The sequence below is a fragment of the Perca fluviatilis genome, chromosome 1 (genome assembly GCF_010015445.1).
Source record: "Perca fluviatilis chromosome 1, GENO_Pfluv_1.0, whole genome shotgun sequence".
Lineage (NCBI taxonomy): Eukaryota > Metazoa > Chordata > Actinopteri > Perciformes > Percidae > Perca > Perca fluviatilis.
This window is the reverse complement of record NC_053112.1, coordinates 21,915,978-21,938,054: the sequence shown is the minus strand read 5'-3', so window position 1 is coordinate 21,938,054 and position 22,077 is coordinate 21,915,978. Positions and strand designations below refer to the sequence as shown.

Here is a 22,077-nt window from a genome sequence, read left to right as displayed (position 1 = left end):
CCTATTATTTGGACATTATCATTATATTAGATGCAAATGGTCTCTCGATGACAATATTATCGTTTATCGCAATCATTTCTGGGACAATTTATTGTCCAGCAAAATTTGTTATCGTGACAGGCCTAGGTATCAGATGTAACAGCTATGACTACCAATATAATTACCTTTTTCTTATGTCTGTCTTGGTGAGTGCGTTTTAGAAGAGAGCCTGACCTATGTTCTAAAAACAAGCTCCATAAAATGAAAGTTTTATCCTTAGCAAGCAAGTCATTTTCAATGAAAACCCCATTATTATTATTATTATTATTATTATTATTTTTGTTGTTGTTGAAAACCCTCCAGGAGTGGAGTTACAGTGTGAAAAGAAACACACATCAACCGTGTATTTAAGCAGAGACAGACACCTGCTGAGTGTGATTTTTTAAAAGTTAAAAACGAGCGTACCTTGCCAGCGTAGTGGATGATGCAGAAGTCGGCCTTATCTTTGAGCTGGCGGGGCTTCTGGAACTTAGTGTGTGTGCCCTGCTCCTGGATCAGCTTGTCTACGAAGGTCTTGTCCGTGGCCTTGGGGAACCAGCACTCTTCATCCAGAAGAGCCAACACTCCTGGAGGGTTTGCCTGAAGGAATATCAACACAGGACAGAACTAAAGACTTCAGAGGGAGTGAACTGTATTATATTAGCGTTGTGGTTTGCATCTTAAACCCCTATACTAGGCCACCAGGATGCCCTAACAACAACTTTTTCTCAATGCAGATATAAGTAAGCGAGTAAAGGCATGAGTAACTTTTCCTTTCCAATTTAGGCAAAACATGTAGCACGTGGTTTAAAAGAAATGTTGAGTGAATATTATTATTTAGTTGCTGCATCGTTTGTCAGCATAGCTGAATAATTCAAGAATAAGTACAAAATAAGAGTTTAAGTAGTATTTTGTTTTAAACGTAACATTCATCTCATTGATACTATCTAATCATTCACACTGACCGGCCTCTCAATGAGGTCGATGCAGGGCTGCAGGTCGAGGCCGAAGTCGATGAAGCTCCACTCGATGCCCTCCCTCTGGTACTCCTCCTGCTCCAGGATGAACATGGTGTGGTTGAAGAGCTGCTGCAGCTTCTCATTGGTGTAGTTGATACACATCTGCTCAAATGAGTTCAACTGCAGTTGGGGAGAAATACAAGGAAGAACAATACTTTTACTAAAAATGTGTGTAGATAACTCAAAACCTCAAATGTAGATAGCTTATAAGACAACAACAGCAACAAAAACAAACATTTTCATCAACTGTACAAAACCAGAACATTTCATCTAGCCATAACTGGACAAATTGTCTTCTTTAAAGATTAAAGCTATAGTGCGTATTTTCTGTCATCCCCATGAGGAATTCAAAGTAATGACAACAAAACTGTCGGCGCGTCCACATGATAAAAGCCTTACGTGATCGTGCACACACCCCCACCCCTCCTCCACACAGTTGCTAGTAGCCAAGGAGGACACGGAGGATTAAAAAAAAAACATGACTGACTCCTCAGAAGAAGTAATTCTTTTCACTCAAGCTTCCGCGCAGGAAAGTATCCGGATGACACAATCTTGTGAACATAGCCATACTGAGAAATACAAAGAGAGTTGTGTGAAGCTGTCTTATTAGCTTTGTAGCAACTCATTTGTTAAAGGCTTGAATGTAACGGACGTTCATTAATTTCAAAAAGTTGCACACTAAAGCTTTAAAAGATTGAAAAGATTTTAATCCAAACCTGGAAAATTTCAAAACCCGCAATGTCCAGGATGCCGATGAAGGAGGCACCCTGCCGTTTGGTTCTGTCCAGAGCTTTGTTAATGCGATGGACCAGCCAGCGGAACAGACGCTCATATGTCGCTTTGGCCAAGGCCTCGACAGCAAAGTCAGCCTGGCAGGAGACAGAGAAGAGGGGAGAGGGAAAAGAATGGTGAGACAACATAAGGAAATAGAGAGCTGACATGGCAGAGAGCAAGCACAGGCAGGTCGGAGCTTGAGTCAGTATAATTCAGAAATGGTTCCAGGTCTTCAATGGACAAATGGACACACATTTTGGCAAGACTATATACCGTTAATGTTCCACATGTTTTCTGAGTCAGACTTGTATTAATATCTAAAACAGTTGAGGCAAAAGAGTTGTAGCCATAATGATCAGGAGCCTACAAGAATACTGCACTTTAAATCAATGATTCATAAACAGGAGACATACTTTGGAGTGTTTTCACAGAAGGTAAAACTAACCTTCCCTTGTGCCCAGTACAATGTGAAACAAGGCAAGATATTGGTTTTTGACAGCACATCATCAATGCTATGGCCATCAGTTTTTTTTTATTATTTCAACTTTAGAGTATGTATTACTGATAGCTCTTAATACAATGATCCCCATGGAGCTCAGCCGCTATTGTCTGGAGAAGAAGCCAGTCAGAGACTCGAAACTGAGCTATAAAGAATCCAAAAAAATGTATTGTTGCAAGTGGGAACAAAACAACACGCCATAAATACAGATTTTAAACCAAAACTGACCCAGAAGTTAATTAATTTAAAATGCAGATTGTGATACCAGTTTTCTAAAAAAAATGAAATGAAAGAACAATGTATTTTCTAACGCAGTTGCTTGCTGTTAACTTGTACTGAAGTTTTAAATGAGGGAGTATATGCCAAATGCAAAGCTGCAAAGCTGAAAACAGAACAGACTCTTACTACTGGAGCCCTGGATGCCAGAAATATAACTGCTCCAACTACGCAACTCTATTACTCCACAATGAAATTAACCTAGCACTAAAAAAGACCAACTGCATTTGCATTACTATATGATAGATCACAATTTGTGTTATTAAGGATCTTAGCTAGCAACAAAAGAGGATATACATGGTGATAACTAACTGACCTGCTCTTTAGTCTGTGCTTTCTGGACGTAGTCTCTTCCCACTTTGATTCTTGGGGACAGGATGGCTCTGGTGAACTCCATTACATTCAAACCCAGTAGATGACACAGCTTCTGAGCAGCTGGGAAACAGAGATGGAAAAAACACAATAGGGAAAAAAAGTTTATTTAAATGAGAATAAAAGGAGGCCACAAAAAAATTATACAGTATATACATGTACTGTATGTTTATGAATACATTGATTGGAGAAATTATTATTAAAAAAAATGTGTGATTAAATAGAGATGAGGATCTTTCCTAGAATTATTTTGACAATTAGATAATTCAATCAATCAATTATTACAAAGCTCTCTAATAAACCATAGAAAACTGAATTTGCATATTTGCCTATTACTGATTATATTTATCACAAATCTTTCAAAGTTGTTTTCTTATGAAGTGAAACAGGGAAAATATCCTATTTTACATGACTGGAGATTGTGGAAAATTAGAAAAAGCAGAATTTGGTCTCAATCAGCCAAGTCTCACTACTAAAAAAAAAACATCTGCTTCAGTCCTGGATTCTGCTTGTCGCATTTGGGAATATCTGGCCGAGCTGCATCACTGGCATTAGACCCTGTCTCCCTCATTTAATTGCCAAATATGCAGTGCCACATGTGGAGGAACTGGGAGACTGTGCCCCATTTCCTTCAGGAGTAAATCCTCATAATAATGTGGCTTAATGGCAGGTTGACAAGGCTCAGGGAGAGAAAGGACATAAATCACCAGTTCCTCTGTTCTGTGGATGAGGACGCAGTGTGAGCCAAATATGCAGTGTGAGGAGGAGGGGAGGAGAGGAGTTGAAGTATATATGGGGAGAGGAAAAGGAGGAGAATAATGTCTTGACCTGTGCGCTCCAAGCTATAAGGTTATGAAGCAGATGTAAAAAGATTGCAGTGTGTGTGTGTGTGTGTGTGTGTGATAAGCTTAAGCAAGAAATCTTCTCTCTCCCCTCATGCATGTAGAGTACAGAGGAGGTGATGGCGGTGAGACTGAGGGAAGCAGACAGCATGGCTGCCATGGCTGAACTCATGCAGAAGATCGCTGCTCTCGAGATACAGGTGTGTGTGTGTGTGTGTGTGTGTGTGTGTGTGTGTGTGTCTGTGTGTGTGTGTGTGTGTGTGTATACCTACCAGTATTATCAGGCATAGAAGCTTGGTCAGAGTTCCTCTCCTTCTTAAAGTTAATGTTACCAAACTGAAGAACTGAAGACACCACCTTCAACATGGCTACAGATATAAAGAGAGAGAGAAAAAAACAATATTAAGACATCACTTTGGCATTACATGCATGTGTTTAAGCAGTGAAACTGACAAAAACAGGTTGGTTTCATGATCATGTGTATTAAGAGGGGACCATGATAAAATCTTAAACTCATTGGAGATTATCAATTAAAAGAAACAGAATTAGTACTTTCTAACAAATGTTTAACACCTAGAGAAATACAAAATACATTTTCTAAGTTAAAATCCTGTGTCCCCATGTTACATAATAAAAAATGTGCAACAATAATTTGAATATTTTAATATCAAAGTCCCTCTCTTTTATCTTCCTGCAAAATATTAAGACATTTTGAAGACTCATGCTGCACTCATAAGTGGATAAATTCATGCATACATTCATCCAATTCAATGTGATTTGGCGCTACTAGCTAACCCCACCCATCATATAAAACCATCCTTGACTGTTGACTTGTGGGTTGTATTGTATTTACATTTCCAAAAGAGGATGGTTGGGGTCTAATATATTAATTTCTCCCCTGTCTCTCGTGTGGAGGCCAACAGTCCTCTACAGCTCCATATGTTCCGTTTTACTAAGTCATGCCCGATTTTGATCAAATCCCTTTTGAAAAGACACACTGCTGTTAACTCAGAGATGTCACGTTACTGAATGTAATGTTTCACTGAGATTTCAATTTCTAAAACCATAAAATCAGGGCAATATCCTTGTGAAGTGAAAGCAACCTCCTTGATAAACGTATTATGTTTATGTAGGTTTTATTTTGCGGTTATGATTAACATACCCAGAATCTCCTCATGGCCAAAGCTCATGATGTGCATGGCCTCCATGGTCTCCTGGAAGTTGTCTTTGTCCTGCTGACCCGGGATTGGGATGTTACCGTTAGAGAGGAAACGGTAGCTGTTGAATCCTTCCAAAAGCAGGTCCGCTGTGGAGAGAAATGTTTTTTTTTTTTTTTGTGGACCGGGTTTTAGTGGAATTGTTGGCAACTCCTCGTAAGAATATGAACTGAAAATGAAATATGTAATGTTACAGTTTATACTGTTGCCTAACAAAACTTATTTTTTACCTAGTTAAGCTGACAAAATCAGCTATGATCTAGAGCATAGGTTTTCAAAGTGGGAGGTGAGCCTCCCCTGGGGGACTCCAAACCATTTCAGGGGATGCTCAGGGAATGAAAGTGAAAAAATATAGCCTAAATGTGTGTGATCTGGTTAAAGACATAGCTCAGAGATACAGTAGTTTGGGGTAATTTTACTGTTTTTCCCGTCAGAAAACTCATAAAAGCCTTTGGACAGACATTTTTTTTATGTATTTGGTGTAGTCTGAAGTCAAGTTAAGTTAAGGGGGTGCTTTTTTCCAAGCTTTGTCTGAGGAGGTCCGCAGTCTCAGAGGATAAGAAATACCCTGGTAGTGTAAAAGCTTAGTCTACTTACATTTGAGGTGCTCTCCAGCTCCAGCCAGCAGCTGGTAGAAAATGTGAAAGGTGCGCTCATCTTTGGCTTGACGAATAGCTCTGGATTTCTCCAGTAAGTCTGACACAGAATGGTCAAAGAAAAATCTTTTTGGTGGGTCATTTTGATATAGAATCAAAACTTAAAACTTCAGTTTTTATGTACGCAAGATACTTCCTAGTGTACAAGGACAAATTGTTTTAGAGATCATTTTTATTTCAAAAATAATCTTTTGTTTCAATTGCCAACAAATTCTAAAGCAGTCCATGATAAAAATGATTAATTTGTGTGTGTGCTTCCAATAAATAACCCTGGCTAGCCTCTTTGTAAATATCTCATCTACAGTTAGTGATAATATGCAGAATGCTACTCTGTTCTAGTCAATCGTTTCATAACAGGATACAGGTTTCAATATTGGCTCCAACAATGTATCCTATGACATCAAAGTTGATCCGGATGAATTTCCCCTGCAGAGATGAACATAAGATAAATGCTCAGGAAGTGCACAAGACGAGATATACAGAAATCAATCGCTAACATAATGACTCTGCTGTAACACATGGTGAGGCCTCATGGTGAGGAGCATCTGATAAATTGTTTATAGAACCATAATAAGAGTCAGGATGAATCCTCCATAAACATGAACACTGAATACAGATCATCTACAGAATAAATTATACTAAATACATTATACCATATGTTATACAGTACAAAGCAATATTTTAAAAAACTAAATAAAATTACAAAATAATGTTAGTTATGTTTACAACATAACTTAATTTTGACACACTGGACTCAAATTAGCACAAGTAAATTTTACTTTAAGTATTTTTGGATACAGGACCTGAGCCGTACAGAACATGACAGGTCTGTTTCTGAAAAAAAGTTTTACGAGGGTCCTTTTATGAGGCAACACAGTAAATTAGTTATTAGATAATAATGACCCATAAATGTGACAGACTAATTCACCACAGTAATGCTTAAGACAAGTACGTCGCTATTAAGAAGAGTTGCCTCGAGTCTGAAAGGACCCAGTACATCAAAAGGCATCATTAATGACTAGCAGGCGCCTGCATCTGGCTATATGACCTGTGAAATTGCTTACAGGAAGAGTAGGATAATTAAATTACTTTCAATCAGCTTTACCTCTGCTTATTCTCAACAACAAAAAAGAACTTTCTAGAGTAGACGATACAAACATATCATCTAAAGTTGATTCAGGTGCCAAATTAGGATCAGCCCAGCTGGTGCTGTGATGGGTGGAGGTTGTAGTAGACTTTGTGAGATGCACATTAAAAATGCAGCCCGTCTACATGAATATCCCTGTTCTGTACTTACAAAACGTGATGAGTTGTCATTTTTCACTGTCTTAGCATTCCCAAAAGATTCAAGGATGGGGTTGGCTTGTAAAAGCTGACGTTCCAATTCACCCTGAAAACAAACGGAGGGATGTTGCAGCAGTCCTTTGTCACCACATGAGCCAACAAACAAAAATGATGAGAAATTAACTGTGAATCACGGTTAACTGAACTCGAACATAAACATGCAGACAAAGACAGCAGAACACTGAAGACATTTTTACAAAAGTGTTTTATACAGACAGACCTCACATACATAACCCCCGTTTTGGTCAACTGAGCAAACAAAACCAGAGAGAAGATGATGACAGCAAGTGTGACAGTCATACTCCTAAAAAACCTTTATCGTACAAGGTTTACCTTTGTACAGCGGTTCTTATGTTTTGAAATGTTTTGCAATTGTTCACAATGTTAAATGAGCTAAATGACACTGTCTGGAGCTTGTTTTCCTGAGTGTTTGAATTGAACTGAATTTAAAGTTTCTGAGGGAGCAGTGCATCACAGCACAGAGCTTTTTACTAACAAGTGTTCATCCAAAGCAAGACCAAGCAGAAAAAATGTAACCACACCATTTGAAAACCAGCATAAGAAGGTAACATCTTTATGTGATAGAAGATTCAAATGACAAAAAGACACCTTACTCCAGTTAGTAAAAGCTTGGTCACAAGATCATCATACTGTATCACTTCTCAATCATCAAAATAATTTCAAATGTTAATGAAATCCTTGTCTGTAGATCAGTTAAAAATTCTGAACTGATCTGTGATAAAATAATTAGTTGTTTAACAAAATATTAATCGCCAACTATTCTGATAAACGATTAATCGTGTAAGTCATTTAACAAGCAAAAAACATTTAAGAAATCTAAATGCTGAAACAGTTAGTTCTTAGCCGTTGACTTGGGGCTGTAGGACTTTTGTAAAGCACATACAATATAAACTAATCCTGTAATCACGGTAATCATAAAATCTTTCATTACCTGGTTAATTCAGTTTGGAGGAGTTTTTTATTTTAAAGTTGATAGTGATTGAAAGAACATTTCTGGAGGAAAATTGGGCCTTTTGTTTCAAGAAAAGCCAGTCAGCTACTTTATCATGTCAGGACACATTTTTTTTTTTTTTTTTTAAAGGCTGAATAAATAAATAAGTGACTTATGCAGATGTTTGGACAGGTGGTGCACTGTGTTTTCATCTAAGCCACATTGTGGGCTTTGTCATGACCAGAGAATCCAAAATGGCTGAGAGAAAACAATTTCTTCTACAATGTTACTTCTCTTCTTGTGGCTGAGTGGAATATTTTCCCATTACGTCAAAAATAGCTGCACACACTGAGGATTTCAGGAGGCCATTTTCCACAAAAGGGCACTCTGTGGGATGAGGAATCAGCATTGCACTCAGGATGTGAGACATGTAATGTGATCTTTGGCAGTAGAGCATGATGGGCTGCTTTTAATTGAGTTTTTGAGCAGCTGGAATAAAGCAGAGCTGAACTGGATAAACCTTTTCCAGCTATTAGAGCGATGGCAGAGCCCACAGAGGGCAGAGAATTCAAACCAAAAGCCTTTGTTTCTATATAAACATAGGCCTGTGGTGCAACTTGGTAGCTGAAATTGTTCATTGGCATCCTCTACCCATCTGTGTAGTCTGCTGTACGCACATAAAAACAAAGAGCAGATTACAAACACCGGTGGGGGTCCAATTTAGCAGCATTTAGAAGTTGACCCACATTCCTGTTGCAAAGATGAGCTGGCCAGTTGTTTTGTAGCAAGGATACAATTTAAGAAACCTGAGATGCCTCAAAACTACTGAGACACATTATCAGTCACTACACATTCACCCAGTAACTTTCTAGCTAAAAATAGAAAAAAATCCTTATCATCTCCTTCAAAGTCATTGTTTGAAAACATTTACAGGTCATAGCTACAAGTGTGTCTTTCATCAAAGTGGAGGTTGTTTGGCAGGCCATGAAGCAGTACTTTAGGACAGATTGAGTGGAGTCAAAGAGGATCAGTCAAAACTGTTCCAATAAATCTTATGAGGCCTGGATGAGTACTCGTTTATCTGCTCCAGAGGTCACAAGGCCAGATAAACATTACAAGTCGCTCTTTTCATCAGCAAGAAAAAGGAGAACAGTCCTTTGGAAATGTCAAAAAAGTATTTAAATGTGGACAGGAACAAGCCAACGTGGAGAACTCATCTGGGCTGATAGAGCTTTTAGGCTGAATCGAACGTAATGTAAGAAAGGTCGAAAGAGGTTCTGCATCGGCATAACAAGTTTTTTTTTAGTGAGACAGAGTGGAACATATTAAACAGTAGAGTGCTTCATTATGCAGGCAAATAATCAGCTTCATGGTAGCCCATTAGTTAATAAAATGAAAATTACAGCAATGACTGATTTCTATGGGAAGAGCTGTCCTCACACTGTAAGTACTGTACATGTTATTAACTCAGTGAGGACAGGAAGTACAGATCATGCAATGAAAAAAGTTAAGAGCAAAACCACAGCAGGTGGATTAAGGTGGATGAAAAACATCTACAGCCCAGCATCGGGCAACATAAAATAGTCAGTTATATTTAAAAGTAAAGAGGAGGTGGCAACAGAGCGGGTAAAGCACCCCTTTTATATTGTAAGTGAGGTGAGATAGGTGAGAAACTACATACTACTCACATAAAACAGGGGTCCACTCTGTAGGAATGGGGAGATTCAATTGTTATTATTGAAAATAATAAATTGCATTAATGTCACGGATACAAATTAACCTGAAGTTCAGGATAAACATTTTAATGATGCCTTAGTGTCGGAATCTAAGTACAACCTGCAGCAGTCTACGGATGGAATTAACAACAGGTCTTTTTATTATACCTCAGTGGTCTGTAATCCTGGTCCTCAAAACCCAGATTACTGCTGGTGGTCTAGGTTAACAGTTAATGGTTTGTACTGTGCATCTCAGGTATGCTGTAATTCAGTCACAGGTTGGACTATCTGCAGGCCAGGACTGATCTTAACTTACAACCGTCTAAAACATAGATAAGATATAGAACTTGCTATAGTAGAAGTACAACCAGCATGGTAACTATTTTTTTTTGCAGCAGGAGTTGCTCAGTTTCATACAGCACAGGATGACAGCCGAGGCTCAACACGTGGCTACCACAACAAATAAAAACAACTTGCATGTTTACCCTGAGTGTGAATCACAATAATGGCAAGCAACTTTACAGTGTGGCACATCTGAACAAAGTAAGTCATTCACAAAAACACACAATAAAAGGGAGTCTGAATAATATAAAAGTTTTTAAATGTACTTACAACAGCATGTTGTGCCTGACAGAGAGAGACAATGTTAGAGCTAAATATGCTGTTTTCAGACATTTTAACTAAATACAGCATACTAAGTGTCAACTGGCTTTGAACTTATTTACACCATTTGATGAGCTCATGTCAAACAGATATTCTCTGAGCCCATTTTAGACAAAGTACGTTTGTTTGAGAAAAAAATGTTAGTGTAGCACGCACATGAAAATGGTGTATATGAAAGTAGAAATACTTGCCTGTAGTTTCACTGGTTTGGGTGATTCTGGCTGTTTGTTACAGATAAACAATTGCAAATTGTTAGATTGTGTACAAACATTCAGTGCACAAAGCCATGTTGCCTACTACACGTATTGGTATCTATACTTATACCACAACAATCCCACTTCGGCCAAACTGCTCATTAGTTATTTCTAATGATCCTTACTCTAATTACAGTGTTATATATAAGGTCAAAATGATAACCTGGTCTTAGTTCAGATTTAGGCTTTGAGCAGGCATTGCTAACCTGAGAGAGATGAAAAAGGAGAATACTCACAGGAATGTTGTGGTCTTTTCTTCCTTTGTGGGAGGAGGCAACGTGGGCCAGGTACTGAATGACCTTTTTTGTGTTTTCCGTCTTGCCAGCTCCTGACTCACCTCTGTGGGACAAAAGATGACAATGCACACCAAAACAGACATCCTCAGAATAGTATGTGTGAAACAATAAACTCTTTAGAATGAACCCTTTAAACTATCAATAAATCAATAAAGCTTAGACGCACTGTCCTTTAGCTTTACAGATTTGTAGGTGCTGGTGGGCGAGGACAGAACACAGTCCCTGTCCTCTTTTCCACAGCAAAGAAATGCACTAATATAATCTTCAGACTAAAACTAAATTCTGGTGTGTATCTGATCTTGTGTGTCTTTCTCTACGATATTTTTTGAGTGTCAGTCAAGTTTAGGCCTGTGGTTGCTGGCGTGTTGATGTGCAGCCTGCTTGTCCCTGCTCTGTCATACAGTGTCCATGGCATAGAAAAACAGGGAGGAAATCTCCAAGCCAGGCACAAATGTTGAGGGAGCAGTTTAGATTTAGAGCATACTTGAGGTTTTACAGTAAGTGCAAATTTGCATACACCAAGTATGCACAAAATATTGTTTTGCTTTCAGAGTGGGATGTGACTGAGAGTGAAGACTGGGAGAGTGGTGTGCAACTGTCAGTCTTTTTGGCTACTGTGAACGAAAGGTAATCATGTCAATGTCTCTGTTGTTGCCCTTGGATTGCTGGGTGTTAAGAGTCCTCAACTCATGCCATATTAACAGGTAGTGCTGACTTAATCATGATTTTGTGTTTTAGTGTGTCATACTTTTTGTGTATTTCAGTGCCAAAGCCCTTGATGATGTGCATAATCTATATTGCAATGTCTGTGTGTATACAGTAAGTGTGTGCAAGCATGACTATATCCATCTTTTGTTTAACACAGCAACACAATTCAATTCAATAAAACCTAATACTATATTTCTAACTGTCTAGAGAGTATGTCAGGGCTGTTACTTATTTTAAATACAAACCACCATTCAAAAATAGAAAAAGAAATATTCAATCTGTAATGATCTGTTCAAATTCACAGATGTGTTACAAATTAATGTCTTTTTCAAATTAAAGTCCACTACCTAGCTTTTTGGTACTTTAACCGTATTTTAGGGCAGCAGAGACACCATAAATGAAGGTAATGAATGTCAATTTTACATCACTGTTTAAGGATTTCTGTTACCTGGGTTGAATTTGAATTCTTTTGATTTACGTTTTATCTCTAATTTGTTCAAACTAGATTTTTTTTTTTAAGTGACCGCCCTACAATATGTCTTCAGCTTTGTGTGTGGTAAGGTTGTATTACAGTGAAGTATTTTGTAAGGTGTGCAATTCAAGTTATTTCGACCCCCTGTGTGTATATAAAAGGGACATATAACATGAACACCTCACTATTCACCTTGCATGAGTAAAAGGGCTGTTGCATGGTTTATGTCTTGAGACCCTCTCTGGTATTTTCTTTGGTGACATTCCTGTCATCTGTTGACACTTGTCACTGAAAAGACGCCAAGGGGCTGTGTAGCAGAAATGTCAGGCATTTCTTAGACCCACATGTCCCATGTTTCTCTCAAGTAGTGACAGTCTGGTCAGTGTCACAGAGAAACACAATTTAAAATGATTGTGAAGGCCCCGGGGCAGCTGGTTCACTTGTACTGCTCCTGAACGGTGTAATTACCACCAAATGCATTATTGTCACATTATTTAATTCAGACCAAAAAAATGCCACAGGGAAATATACTGCACCATGTGATGTTATTTCCGTGAATATAAAGGGGAAAAGAGAAATGCGTGAGGGTAATGAATCAACCATGAACCTTATGCTATTAATTTAGGACAAAGGGCTCAGTTTATCGGAGCAATATAAGGCCGGTTATACAATGCCTGCGTAGCGTGAGCGTGGCGTTTCTGTGGCGTGTCAGCTGCGTGGCGGCTGCGTGGATTTTTGTCTGTCTTTACACACCAGAAACGTGTCTGACGCGGTGCTGCTGCTAACCTTGTCTGGACACGTGTATGTTTCCCAATGATAAAATGAAATACCATGTTAAACATAAATATATACTGATTTGATTACAGCAAAGACAACGTCGGCAGTATTGACGGCAAAATAGGCTCCAGAATATTTCGTTCTGTATTGACAGGTGCAATATTAGAAAATCGATTTTTTTTTAATTACATTTATATATCTGCATTTCTATCAAAACCTAGAGACTTTCAAACATTAACATGTCATTTATTAATATGTATTCGTGTCTAAATGACATATAAACATCTTTTCCTATTCTATTTTGCCTGGAAACACTTCCAACACGCTTGCGTGTCGCGTGAAAAAAAGGCGTCTGTTCTATTTCTAGCAGGCACGCGTTTTCGGCGCGGCTCAAGCGTGTCACGCAGGCAGTGTGTAAGCTCTAACCTCTTAATATTGGAGCCAAAATATAAATGGACACGCCACGCAGCTGACACGCTCGCGCGACGCATCCAGTGTGTAACCGGCCTAAGACACAGAGGCAAGTATGGGCCCTGGGTACCTTAAAATTGTTTTATCAACAATAACTTTAATATGCTGAAATAACAACAGTTTCAATATGAAATTGAAAATATAAAATAGAGTTAATACAGTGATGGACTGAGCCTGTATACTCACGTGCAAAGAATGGACTGATCCTCTCGATCTGTGGGAGACAAGAAGAGGGGAAAGGAGGAGGAGAAGAAAAAGTCAAACCTCAGCAGTCTGTCTTTGATTCAGTCTCCACTGTGCTTTCACAAGGTTTGATTGACAATCTTATCACCAAAACACCATCCACCCAAAGTAAAGTCTTATCATCATATTGCGGATTTGAAGGTTGAAGTCAAGCTTAGCATATATATGTGCCATCAAATGTTTTAAATATCATGTTTTCACAGCCAATTTTTTTAGGGCGGATTTTTCAGTAGGCTAAGGCGTCACAGCATTTTTGACCACAGTATTCCCTGGAGTGCAATGTCAGAAATGCAGAGAAGCAGCACTGTAAAGTCAAATCACTGCATGGAAGAGATAAGGCAACAGTAATGTCAGCTTTACATTTGTAAATAGAGGGTGCTAACTCTGAGTATAGCTGAGACTTGGACGAGGGCCAGTACAGATTACTTAATTTAAAAAATACATATTATTATTTTTACGAAAGTGCTGTGGGGGAACTTTATTACACACACAAATCTATTACATCACACAAACACACAAACACTTCACTACTATAGCCTGACTGATCCGGATATCTGGCGAGAATACTTCTTAAAAAACATAAGTGAGTCTAAGTGAGACTGAGGCAGCTGCCTGGAGGAAGAGAGGCCTTGTCTTGTCAGACCCTGAGATAACGTTATCTTCTTTCTTCTCCTTAGAAGTGGTGAATTTACAGCTAACAACATGGCTTTTGTATAATATCTAGTGTAGGCAAAAAATGTCGTTAGCATAGTGTAAACTATTTTATTGGGTTGCCTCCTAGCGAAATGCTTTGAGTGAATTTCAGTTGGGCTATTATTGTGAAAGGTAAAAACGGTAGAAGTGAAGCTGTAGCGATTGCGCTGCCTTGGTCAATATGGGAGTTAATAAAAGTGTGTTGGTCGTCTTGGTTCATGCTAGTAGGGCTGAAACGATTCCTCGAATAACTTGAATAATTCGATTACAAAAAATCCTTGATGCAAAATGACTTGCCTCGAAGCTTCGTTAAATCAATGTTACCAACGTTGTATCGCTGACAGGCGGTGTTTCCGCACGGAGCATTATTACTGTCGCACACCAGACGTCAGTGCTTTAGCATCTCAACAGACAACATGGAGTCTAACTTAATCATCCATTCCATGAAGTGGACAAAAGTAAATCACAGAGTCGTATGGACGATGAAACTACACCAAACACAACAACAACCAAAATCAAAGACAAGAAAATATGTAGTGGTGACCACGATCTGATCTAAAGAGCTGACGCGTTGACTACAGCTGATTGTTGCGCATCTCTCTCTCTCTCTCTCTCTCTCCCCCCCCCCTCCCCCCACGGAGAAACAGCTGATCAACGATCTAATAGCATAAGTGTAACAGAGCTGTGTGACATTATAATCAAATATATAAATAAAAATACTACTACTACTACTACTGTCTGTATACAGATCAGTCTCAGGTTGAAACTTGTAGTTCTGAAAGTTAAGTTGCACAACTTAATGTAATGTTTATGTATGTTTAATGTATGCCTTAGTTTGAGGTTGATATTTGAAAAAAAAAAATCTTTAAAAACAATGTAATATGGCACTTAAATGCACTTAATATGTTTAGTTTTTTGAGAGATGATATTGTAACCAATGTAGGCAATACAAATGTTGCTTTTTTCCCTAGTTTTGGTTGTTTAAAAACGCAAAAAAAATTTATCCGATTAATCGATCGATAAAGTGCTAGATTAATCGATTACAAAAAGAATCGATAGCTGCAGCCCTACATGCTAGTTCAAATTATGGAGCCTCCGTGTTTGTATTTTATTACCCTACAGTAGTTAGCACTCATTAGGGCTAACTTGGTTTGTTTATTTTATCACATAAACGTCTTTGTCACCCTGAACGTCCTGCCGAAACTGCATTCAAAAACCTGATACTGAATACCTGAGAAAAAAAGGAACGAATAGTTGAATATTCATATTGAACAGCCAAATCCGATTCGACAGACAAAATGCTTAGTTGGGTATAGTAATAATCACTGAAAGCTAAAAACTGAAGCTGGCCAGATTGGTACAATATTTGTATTTGTACCTGTATAATATAACAATATTTGTGTCTGTATGATGTCTGTTTATAGTATAACTGTTGGAATGATGACCATTTGATCAGCTTTGAAAGATTTAATAGGATGAGTTGCTTGACTACCCTTCTGTAGTCGGTTTTTCATTTCATATTTGACAGTATGTACCACATCAGGGCAACTTGACGTTTCCTCTGTTGATAGTAACAACTGCAGTCTTATTCTTATCTTGCAGAATGCAACTTCTTAGACAACAGAGTGACTGATCCAATTTGACATGCCTACACTATAACTTTCCTCCATCCCTCTTTGCATTTTAAGCCTTGGTAAATCTAGTATGGCTGTTGAATCCGAATGAGGGTAATAGACTTTTCACCTCTATGGCCATTAGCGTAAAAGGCAGGGTCCGCATGGATCAACTCTGCATCCAGCCCCATTATACACATTTAGACCAACAGTGCTCATTTATTATCTACACAAATAAGAACATTCCTATACGTCCCCAAGTGTCCCCCTGGGCCATACTTTGCAGAAAGTCTAAACTATCTACCAGATTTGAATTAGGTTAAATAAGTCATGTCATGTGTTCGGGATATTCAAAATGTTGACTATAATAATGAAGGATCTCTAAAAATGAAATGTGCACAACTTTGATTGAACATAGCCTCAACCATTCACAGCATGACATAAAGTGTGACACAAAGAGTGATCCAATTATTTTCTTGTCGAAAAATGTTAATGTGTGCTGTGCTGAGGGCAATTTGAACTGTGGTCATGTGGCAATAAAATATGACATCTAATGCATCTCAATTAACCTCCGGGGTATTCCAGTTTAGAGTGTCTTGTGAGCTTGGAGTGAAGCAAATCAGAGTCATTTAGAGACCCAATAGGGTATAATAAGTTGATGATGTCATGAGAAAACAGTACTTTGTCTTCCCGTCAATGCCCCCCACATGGATAGGGCCTCCTGTCAAGTCACATGGCTGGCAGAGCAGCAAGAAGTCCAAAGATTAGATAAAAGTTATCAGACTCTCTTCACTCTATTGACCTTATGTTGCACTGTTCATGCAGAGCAAAAACTTTGGATCGATTCATTCAGTAAGAACAGAAGCTATGTCATTATTAAGTTAATATTGAGATCAGGATTAAGGTCTTTAGACACCTGGGATGTTTATTTTTCGTGGGATTAATTTGCATGTCCATATATATTTTTTCAAACTGTTGTTTTTGTCATGTGTACTTTCACACAGAACGCAAATGTTACGTGGCGATAAAGCAATGTAATTTCTTTCCGAAACAAGGTTGATTTTTCTGAGCTTTCTCACCGTGAATAAAGACATCAACCAATCACGTTATGTTGTTTGCTTACGAGGATCACAATACAACAACACGGAGGGTGCTATCCGAAGTTAGACTGTAGACGCCAAACTTTATTACTCCTTTCAACCTTGACAAAGACAGTTGAGCAGTTACCAGCTCATCTTTTCGTTCTTACCTTTCACAATAAAAGCCTTAGACATATAACCTACACTGCATAGTATTTACCAGAGGGAAATATTTCGCTAAAAGGAAACTCAATAAATAGCTTACAGTAGCTTAGTGTTAGCTTTTCATGCTTCAGCTTCCTGACCGTGGTCAGAAAGCACAGGGGGAGACAGGGCTGGAGTCTCCGGAGCTAATCCCCGTCACTCCACTCAGCAGCCGGGGAAGCAAGACAGGAGACCTCCGGTGGTTTTGAGGAGCTGCAGCATTTATTTATGCCCAAACTGCATACTCTTCACCACTAAACGTTAACTCTCCTCTACTCCGTTCGCGGCTCGCGCTCTCTTGTCCGCGGCTCGCGCTCTCTTGTCCGCTCACACCGCATCTCTTGTCACTTTCTCTCTCGCTTCGTCAGTGTCCCCAAAGGACCTCAAACTGTCCCACCGACATGGTAGATGAGCTGGCACGAATATTCGAAACTTTTATTGAAAACTGTCTCAAATTTGCATCGCTGCCGGTATGAATAGTTTTGATTATTTTGCATTTTTGTGTCGTTTATTTATCACGCCCCCTGTGTGTAACAGCCTTTAGTTGTCAAGATTGTCCATTCATCTTTACAAACAGTTGTATTGCACTTGAACATTTTAAATTGACTGCCTTCAATGTCATGTTTAAATATCTGAACGAAATTTGTTTCAAATATTTTTTTTTTTTAAACGTCATCTTTTATTATTTTTAATTATAATCATGTTAACAGAACATGAAATCAAATGATATAGATTTATCCCCAAATACAAATTGCAGGTACATTATATTCGCAGGTTGGCATCCATCTCATTTCATTCTAGCTAAGACCTGTACTGTCCTGTAATTGATGAGTAAGTGCCTGTTCATCAAGGGGCCTGATCTCAGAGGCCATTAATAATGTAACTGTAATGCAAAGTCAACACTTTTGCTAATTGAAGGAGTTACCAGTAATTGGTGAATGGCATTGGTACATTAGTAGATTGACTTGGGAGAGGTAAGCCTGTCTTTTCTAGGGCTGCACAATGAATCGCAATTTAATCGAAATCGCAATATGGACTAGTGCAATATCCAAATTGCAGGGGGGCACAATATTTGTTAAAAGGCAAAATATGTGTCAAACTACAAATCATATCGTACAGACTAAAGAAAGTCTTTGTTTTGTATAGATCCTCGCTAAAATCACACTATAATCACAATTTTTTAAATACTTTTCTATGAAAATGAGAATAACGATATAAAAATTATCATTCCCTCTAATATCGTAAATCATATTGCAAGATCAGTCAAAATAATTGCAATTAGATATTTTCCTCATATCGTGCAGCTCTAATCTTTTATGGAATGTAAGCTTTAAGTATAGCTGTATGACTGAACAAGCCAACTTTAGGTTTAACATTCACATTTATCTAAAGATGTCCTTTTAGTTTTCTAAAATTCATCCAGTAGCTCACAAACTGTTGAAAAAAAAACTGTTCAAGTTTGCCCTAGGCAAATGGTTGCAGGGCAACAAGAGCTTGCAAATGAATTTACTTTGGATCTGAAGTGTTACCAAAAAAAAAGCAATGCAGTGATTAAACATAATTTATCTGTTCCTGATTCAGTAGATGCAACCCACTCTATGTCAGCATACAAATAAGATCCATGACAAGGGAATTATAGCTCCCGCTGTTGTGGATGGGTTTCTCTGCCATTCCAGCAACAAGCTAACAAGATACATGATTAAAATCCAAGAAGTAGAGATGGATGGAAGCAAGCTGATCATTTAACAATGAGGAGCAGCAAAGATGCAAATGGTCCAATCCTTGATTGTGATCTAATTCGGTTCAGCATGATTAGTCTGATGACTCCTTGATCTATTTGTCATGAAAGAGGAAGGAAGACTCACATTTTGTATTAAAACTTTCACATTATTTTAAAATATATAGGAAGACTCAAAATGTATACAATCGGTCGGTAACCTCCCAAGAAGTCCCAAGATTAATCTGAGGGGTAATATAAGGATTTAAGGGACAATCGATCAAAAAACAGGCCTCTAAAATTCTATAAATTAATATAACTTTAGAAAAACCACACTCTGGCTGAACTGCTCACAACTCAGGTTGGCACTCAAAGGCCTTAACATGTGATGAGAGGTCACAGGTAAACATTGCTTAATTGTAATGGGGTCACAAGCCCAAAAGTTTAGGAACCAGTGCTCTAAAACATGCTGTGAATATTTCAACTCATTTTGTACATGTTGAGTCCCAGGCTGGACCGTTCTGCCAGAGGTGAAGGTTTCCTGGACTGAAGTGCTGACTGTGCTCGTTTGGGCTAAAGTGATGGAACGTTATCTGAACAAGGACACAGCTGAATGGCTCATCAGGGACAACCTGGGTTTCCTGGCTTTGACCAGGAACGTCCTGCAGTTAAGTAATGTAACAAGGAAATTGGCCACACACACACACACACACACACACACACACACACACACACACACACACACACACACACACACACACACACACACACACACACACACACACACACACACACACACACACACACACACACACACACCTGGGAAAAAAATATATTTCTATTTGCCTATTTGTCGTACATCAAGACATCTATTTTTTAGATATAGAGGTCCACTGCTATGGAATAAATTGAACGGATCACTGAAAACATTATCTTCCTTTCCAGCCTTTAGGTCACAGTTAAATAAGTTTCTCATTTCATCTTAAACCTTATGTTGGGATAATTATGTTGGTTATGTTTATTGTCTGACTCTATGGTTTGTATTTCTGTTCGCCTTGTCTTTTTACTTGCTTTATTATTAGGAATTATCATGTCCTCTTTTGTATAAGGGGAGAACTCTGAATAAGCCTTTTAGGCTTCTGTCCTCTTTTGCAATGAAATTGCTTCTTTCTTTCTATTCTTTATATATCTATTGTATGTACTGTATATATTTGTGCAAATAAATTGACCTAAATGACAGCACACATGCAAACACAATCCATCATTAGCCCCCACCTATTTCTCATCTCTCTTTACATTCACATCCCAATCTGAATCAGACCCAAACACCATCGCTCAGAAAGCTAGTGTCTCCTTTATCAGACTGTCTGCAGACAGTGGAAAGATGTGATCCAGTCATTGTGAGACCTCTCACTTCCATTCACCAATTTGCCAGCACTGCTACAACCTTAACAACCTCTCCAGACTGTAAAGCGCTGATTACTGGCAGAGGACTGTGGGTCTGTGCAGATGAGAACTAACAGGGGCAGTTATTTCCGTTATTACTTGATGGTCATAAGGACTGTTTTGTGCGTTTCGCGTGATTGGTAAAACTCTTGCCAGCTTCACGTGACTCCATTATGTTGGGTAGTCTGTGAAGATTCCCTCAGGGTATAGAACATTTTTAGTTCAGTGAAAGCTCCGAAGTTTGAATATTATTTTAAATATTGAATCCAGACTTTAAGGGCAAAAACATAACTGACATTTAGTCACATGTCACAGGCTACAGAGAGGTCGATAAAAGTAGCCCTCAGAGAGAAGAAGACTGCAGCAATGGTCTTAAAAACTGGTGACAGTGAAAAATTTGAAGATGTCTTGCAGCTTTGACATAGACACAGCAGCTCTGCATGTGGCATTTCTCCCACTAAGGAGAGAGGAGGAGGGGAGGGGGCAGAGGGGAAGCTGATCTCAGCTCACGACAGTGAGCTCATTGTGAGGCTGTGGCACACTGGGCCTGGGCTAGTGTCTGCCACTGATGGCTAATGCCTGTATTTGAAGTGCAAACACTCACCTCAGGAACCAGTCCTGCACTCTGATCTAGCTGTTCCTTAAGTATCACAGCGAGACAAAAACCTCCACAAAACCACAGTGATGTAAATAGTACAACACATTAGCTGAATGTTCATGATGATGAAGACAAATCGATGAGCACTATGATGCTGTCTCATTAACAGGAGGATATACAGTAGAGCTTCGCCTTTGTGCTGCCTGTGAAGAAAAAGGCAGCTATAAGTTAATGACGTTTGCTTAGCTACAGATAAGTATAATATACTGCCATTAACTGGAAGCTGTAAAAGTGTTCTCAGTAAATGAGCATCGACTCAAGTATAAAATTAAAATCAAAGACCTCATTTCCTCTTCAGTACCATCCAGGGCTGTCCACGGCTTACTTAATCCTTTTTCCTACAGTAAATATCTACAACAAACACACGATTACACAAAATGTTATTCTTATGTAGACCTAAATTCTAATTACAAATCAACAATGAACTGTGCTGCCATAGCATAGCTGTGGTTCACTTTTTGCTGCTACCACGTTACATGATTGCTGTATATACAAACCAAACTTTTCTTCACTTTCCTGGAGTCAACGAGCACGAGCGGATAGCAACAGGAACAGCACCGTCAAGCCAATAAGCCTGTTTGGAATTAATACCTCTGCTCAATTGTTAAAAACTCTTTATTTTCATTGCCTCCCACCTTTTCTTCCCCTCTCTATCACTCTCTCTCAAGATGATGTTGTGGATAGGCACCTGTGTTTTTCATCAGATCATGATAAGATATATCAGATAAAATCTTATGTTAAATCAGTTTGACTAAAATGACAAAATTATTAGTTTTTGGCGAGACTAGATTGACTGAAATGTTTAATATAATGATTTGGGACCCCCAGGCAAACAACTTCTTGCTTTACTTTTCACCATTTCTATAACTGGGAATGGCCACAGTTACAAGTCCCACGTTAAAATGTTTACTTCAAGTAAAAGAGAGGCATTATATTAGCACAATGTATTTAATTTACTATAACGCCTGTTTAACCCTTGTGTTGACTTAGGGTCAAATTAACCCATTTTCAATTTTTGTTTTATATCAGAAAACATGGGACGTAGAAATAAGCGCTGAAAATATATAAGAAAAATTTTACAATTTAAAACATTGGAAAA

General features: G+C 38.5%; 1 protein-coding gene across 6 annotated transcripts in view; it reads right to left on the bottom strand.

Annotated features, from left to right (window-relative positions):
• The window catches only part of LOC120544766 (myosin-10), a 104,837-nt gene that overhangs the window by 56,629 nt on the left and 26,131 nt on the right, over positions 1 to 22,077 (bottom strand). For 3 of the 6 annotated variants that reach the window (XM_039778722.1, XM_039778763.1, XM_039778842.1), the window contains 14 exons: positions 13,512 to 13,539; positions 10,838 to 10,940; positions 10,539 to 10,568; positions 10,297 to 10,311; positions 9,658 to 9,675; positions 6,971 to 7,063; positions 6,036 to 6,099; positions 5,615 to 5,713; positions 4,963 to 5,106; positions 4,073 to 4,168; positions 2,903 to 3,021; positions 1,754 to 1,906; positions 984 to 1,157; positions 445 to 618 (listed from right to left, as the gene is read on the bottom strand). In XM_039778722.1, the coding sequence (XP_039634656.1) occupies positions 445 to 618; positions 984 to 1,157; positions 1,754 to 1,906; positions 2,903 to 3,021; positions 4,073 to 4,168; positions 4,963 to 5,106; positions 5,615 to 5,713; positions 6,036 to 6,099; positions 6,971 to 7,063; positions 9,658 to 9,675; positions 10,297 to 10,311; positions 10,539 to 10,568; positions 10,838 to 10,940; positions 13,512 to 13,539 (1,310 nt within the window). Of the gene's footprint in view, positions 1 to 444; positions 619 to 983; positions 1,158 to 1,753; positions 1,907 to 2,902; positions 3,022 to 4,072; positions 4,169 to 4,962; positions 5,107 to 5,614; positions 5,714 to 6,035; positions 6,100 to 6,970; positions 7,064 to 9,657; positions 9,676 to 10,296; positions 10,312 to 10,538; positions 10,569 to 10,837; positions 10,941 to 12,269; positions 12,603 to 13,511; positions 13,540 to 22,077 lie in introns of those variants that run through there. The other 3 variants (XM_039779077.1, XM_039778919.1, XM_039778990.1) reach the window with 3 other exon arrangements.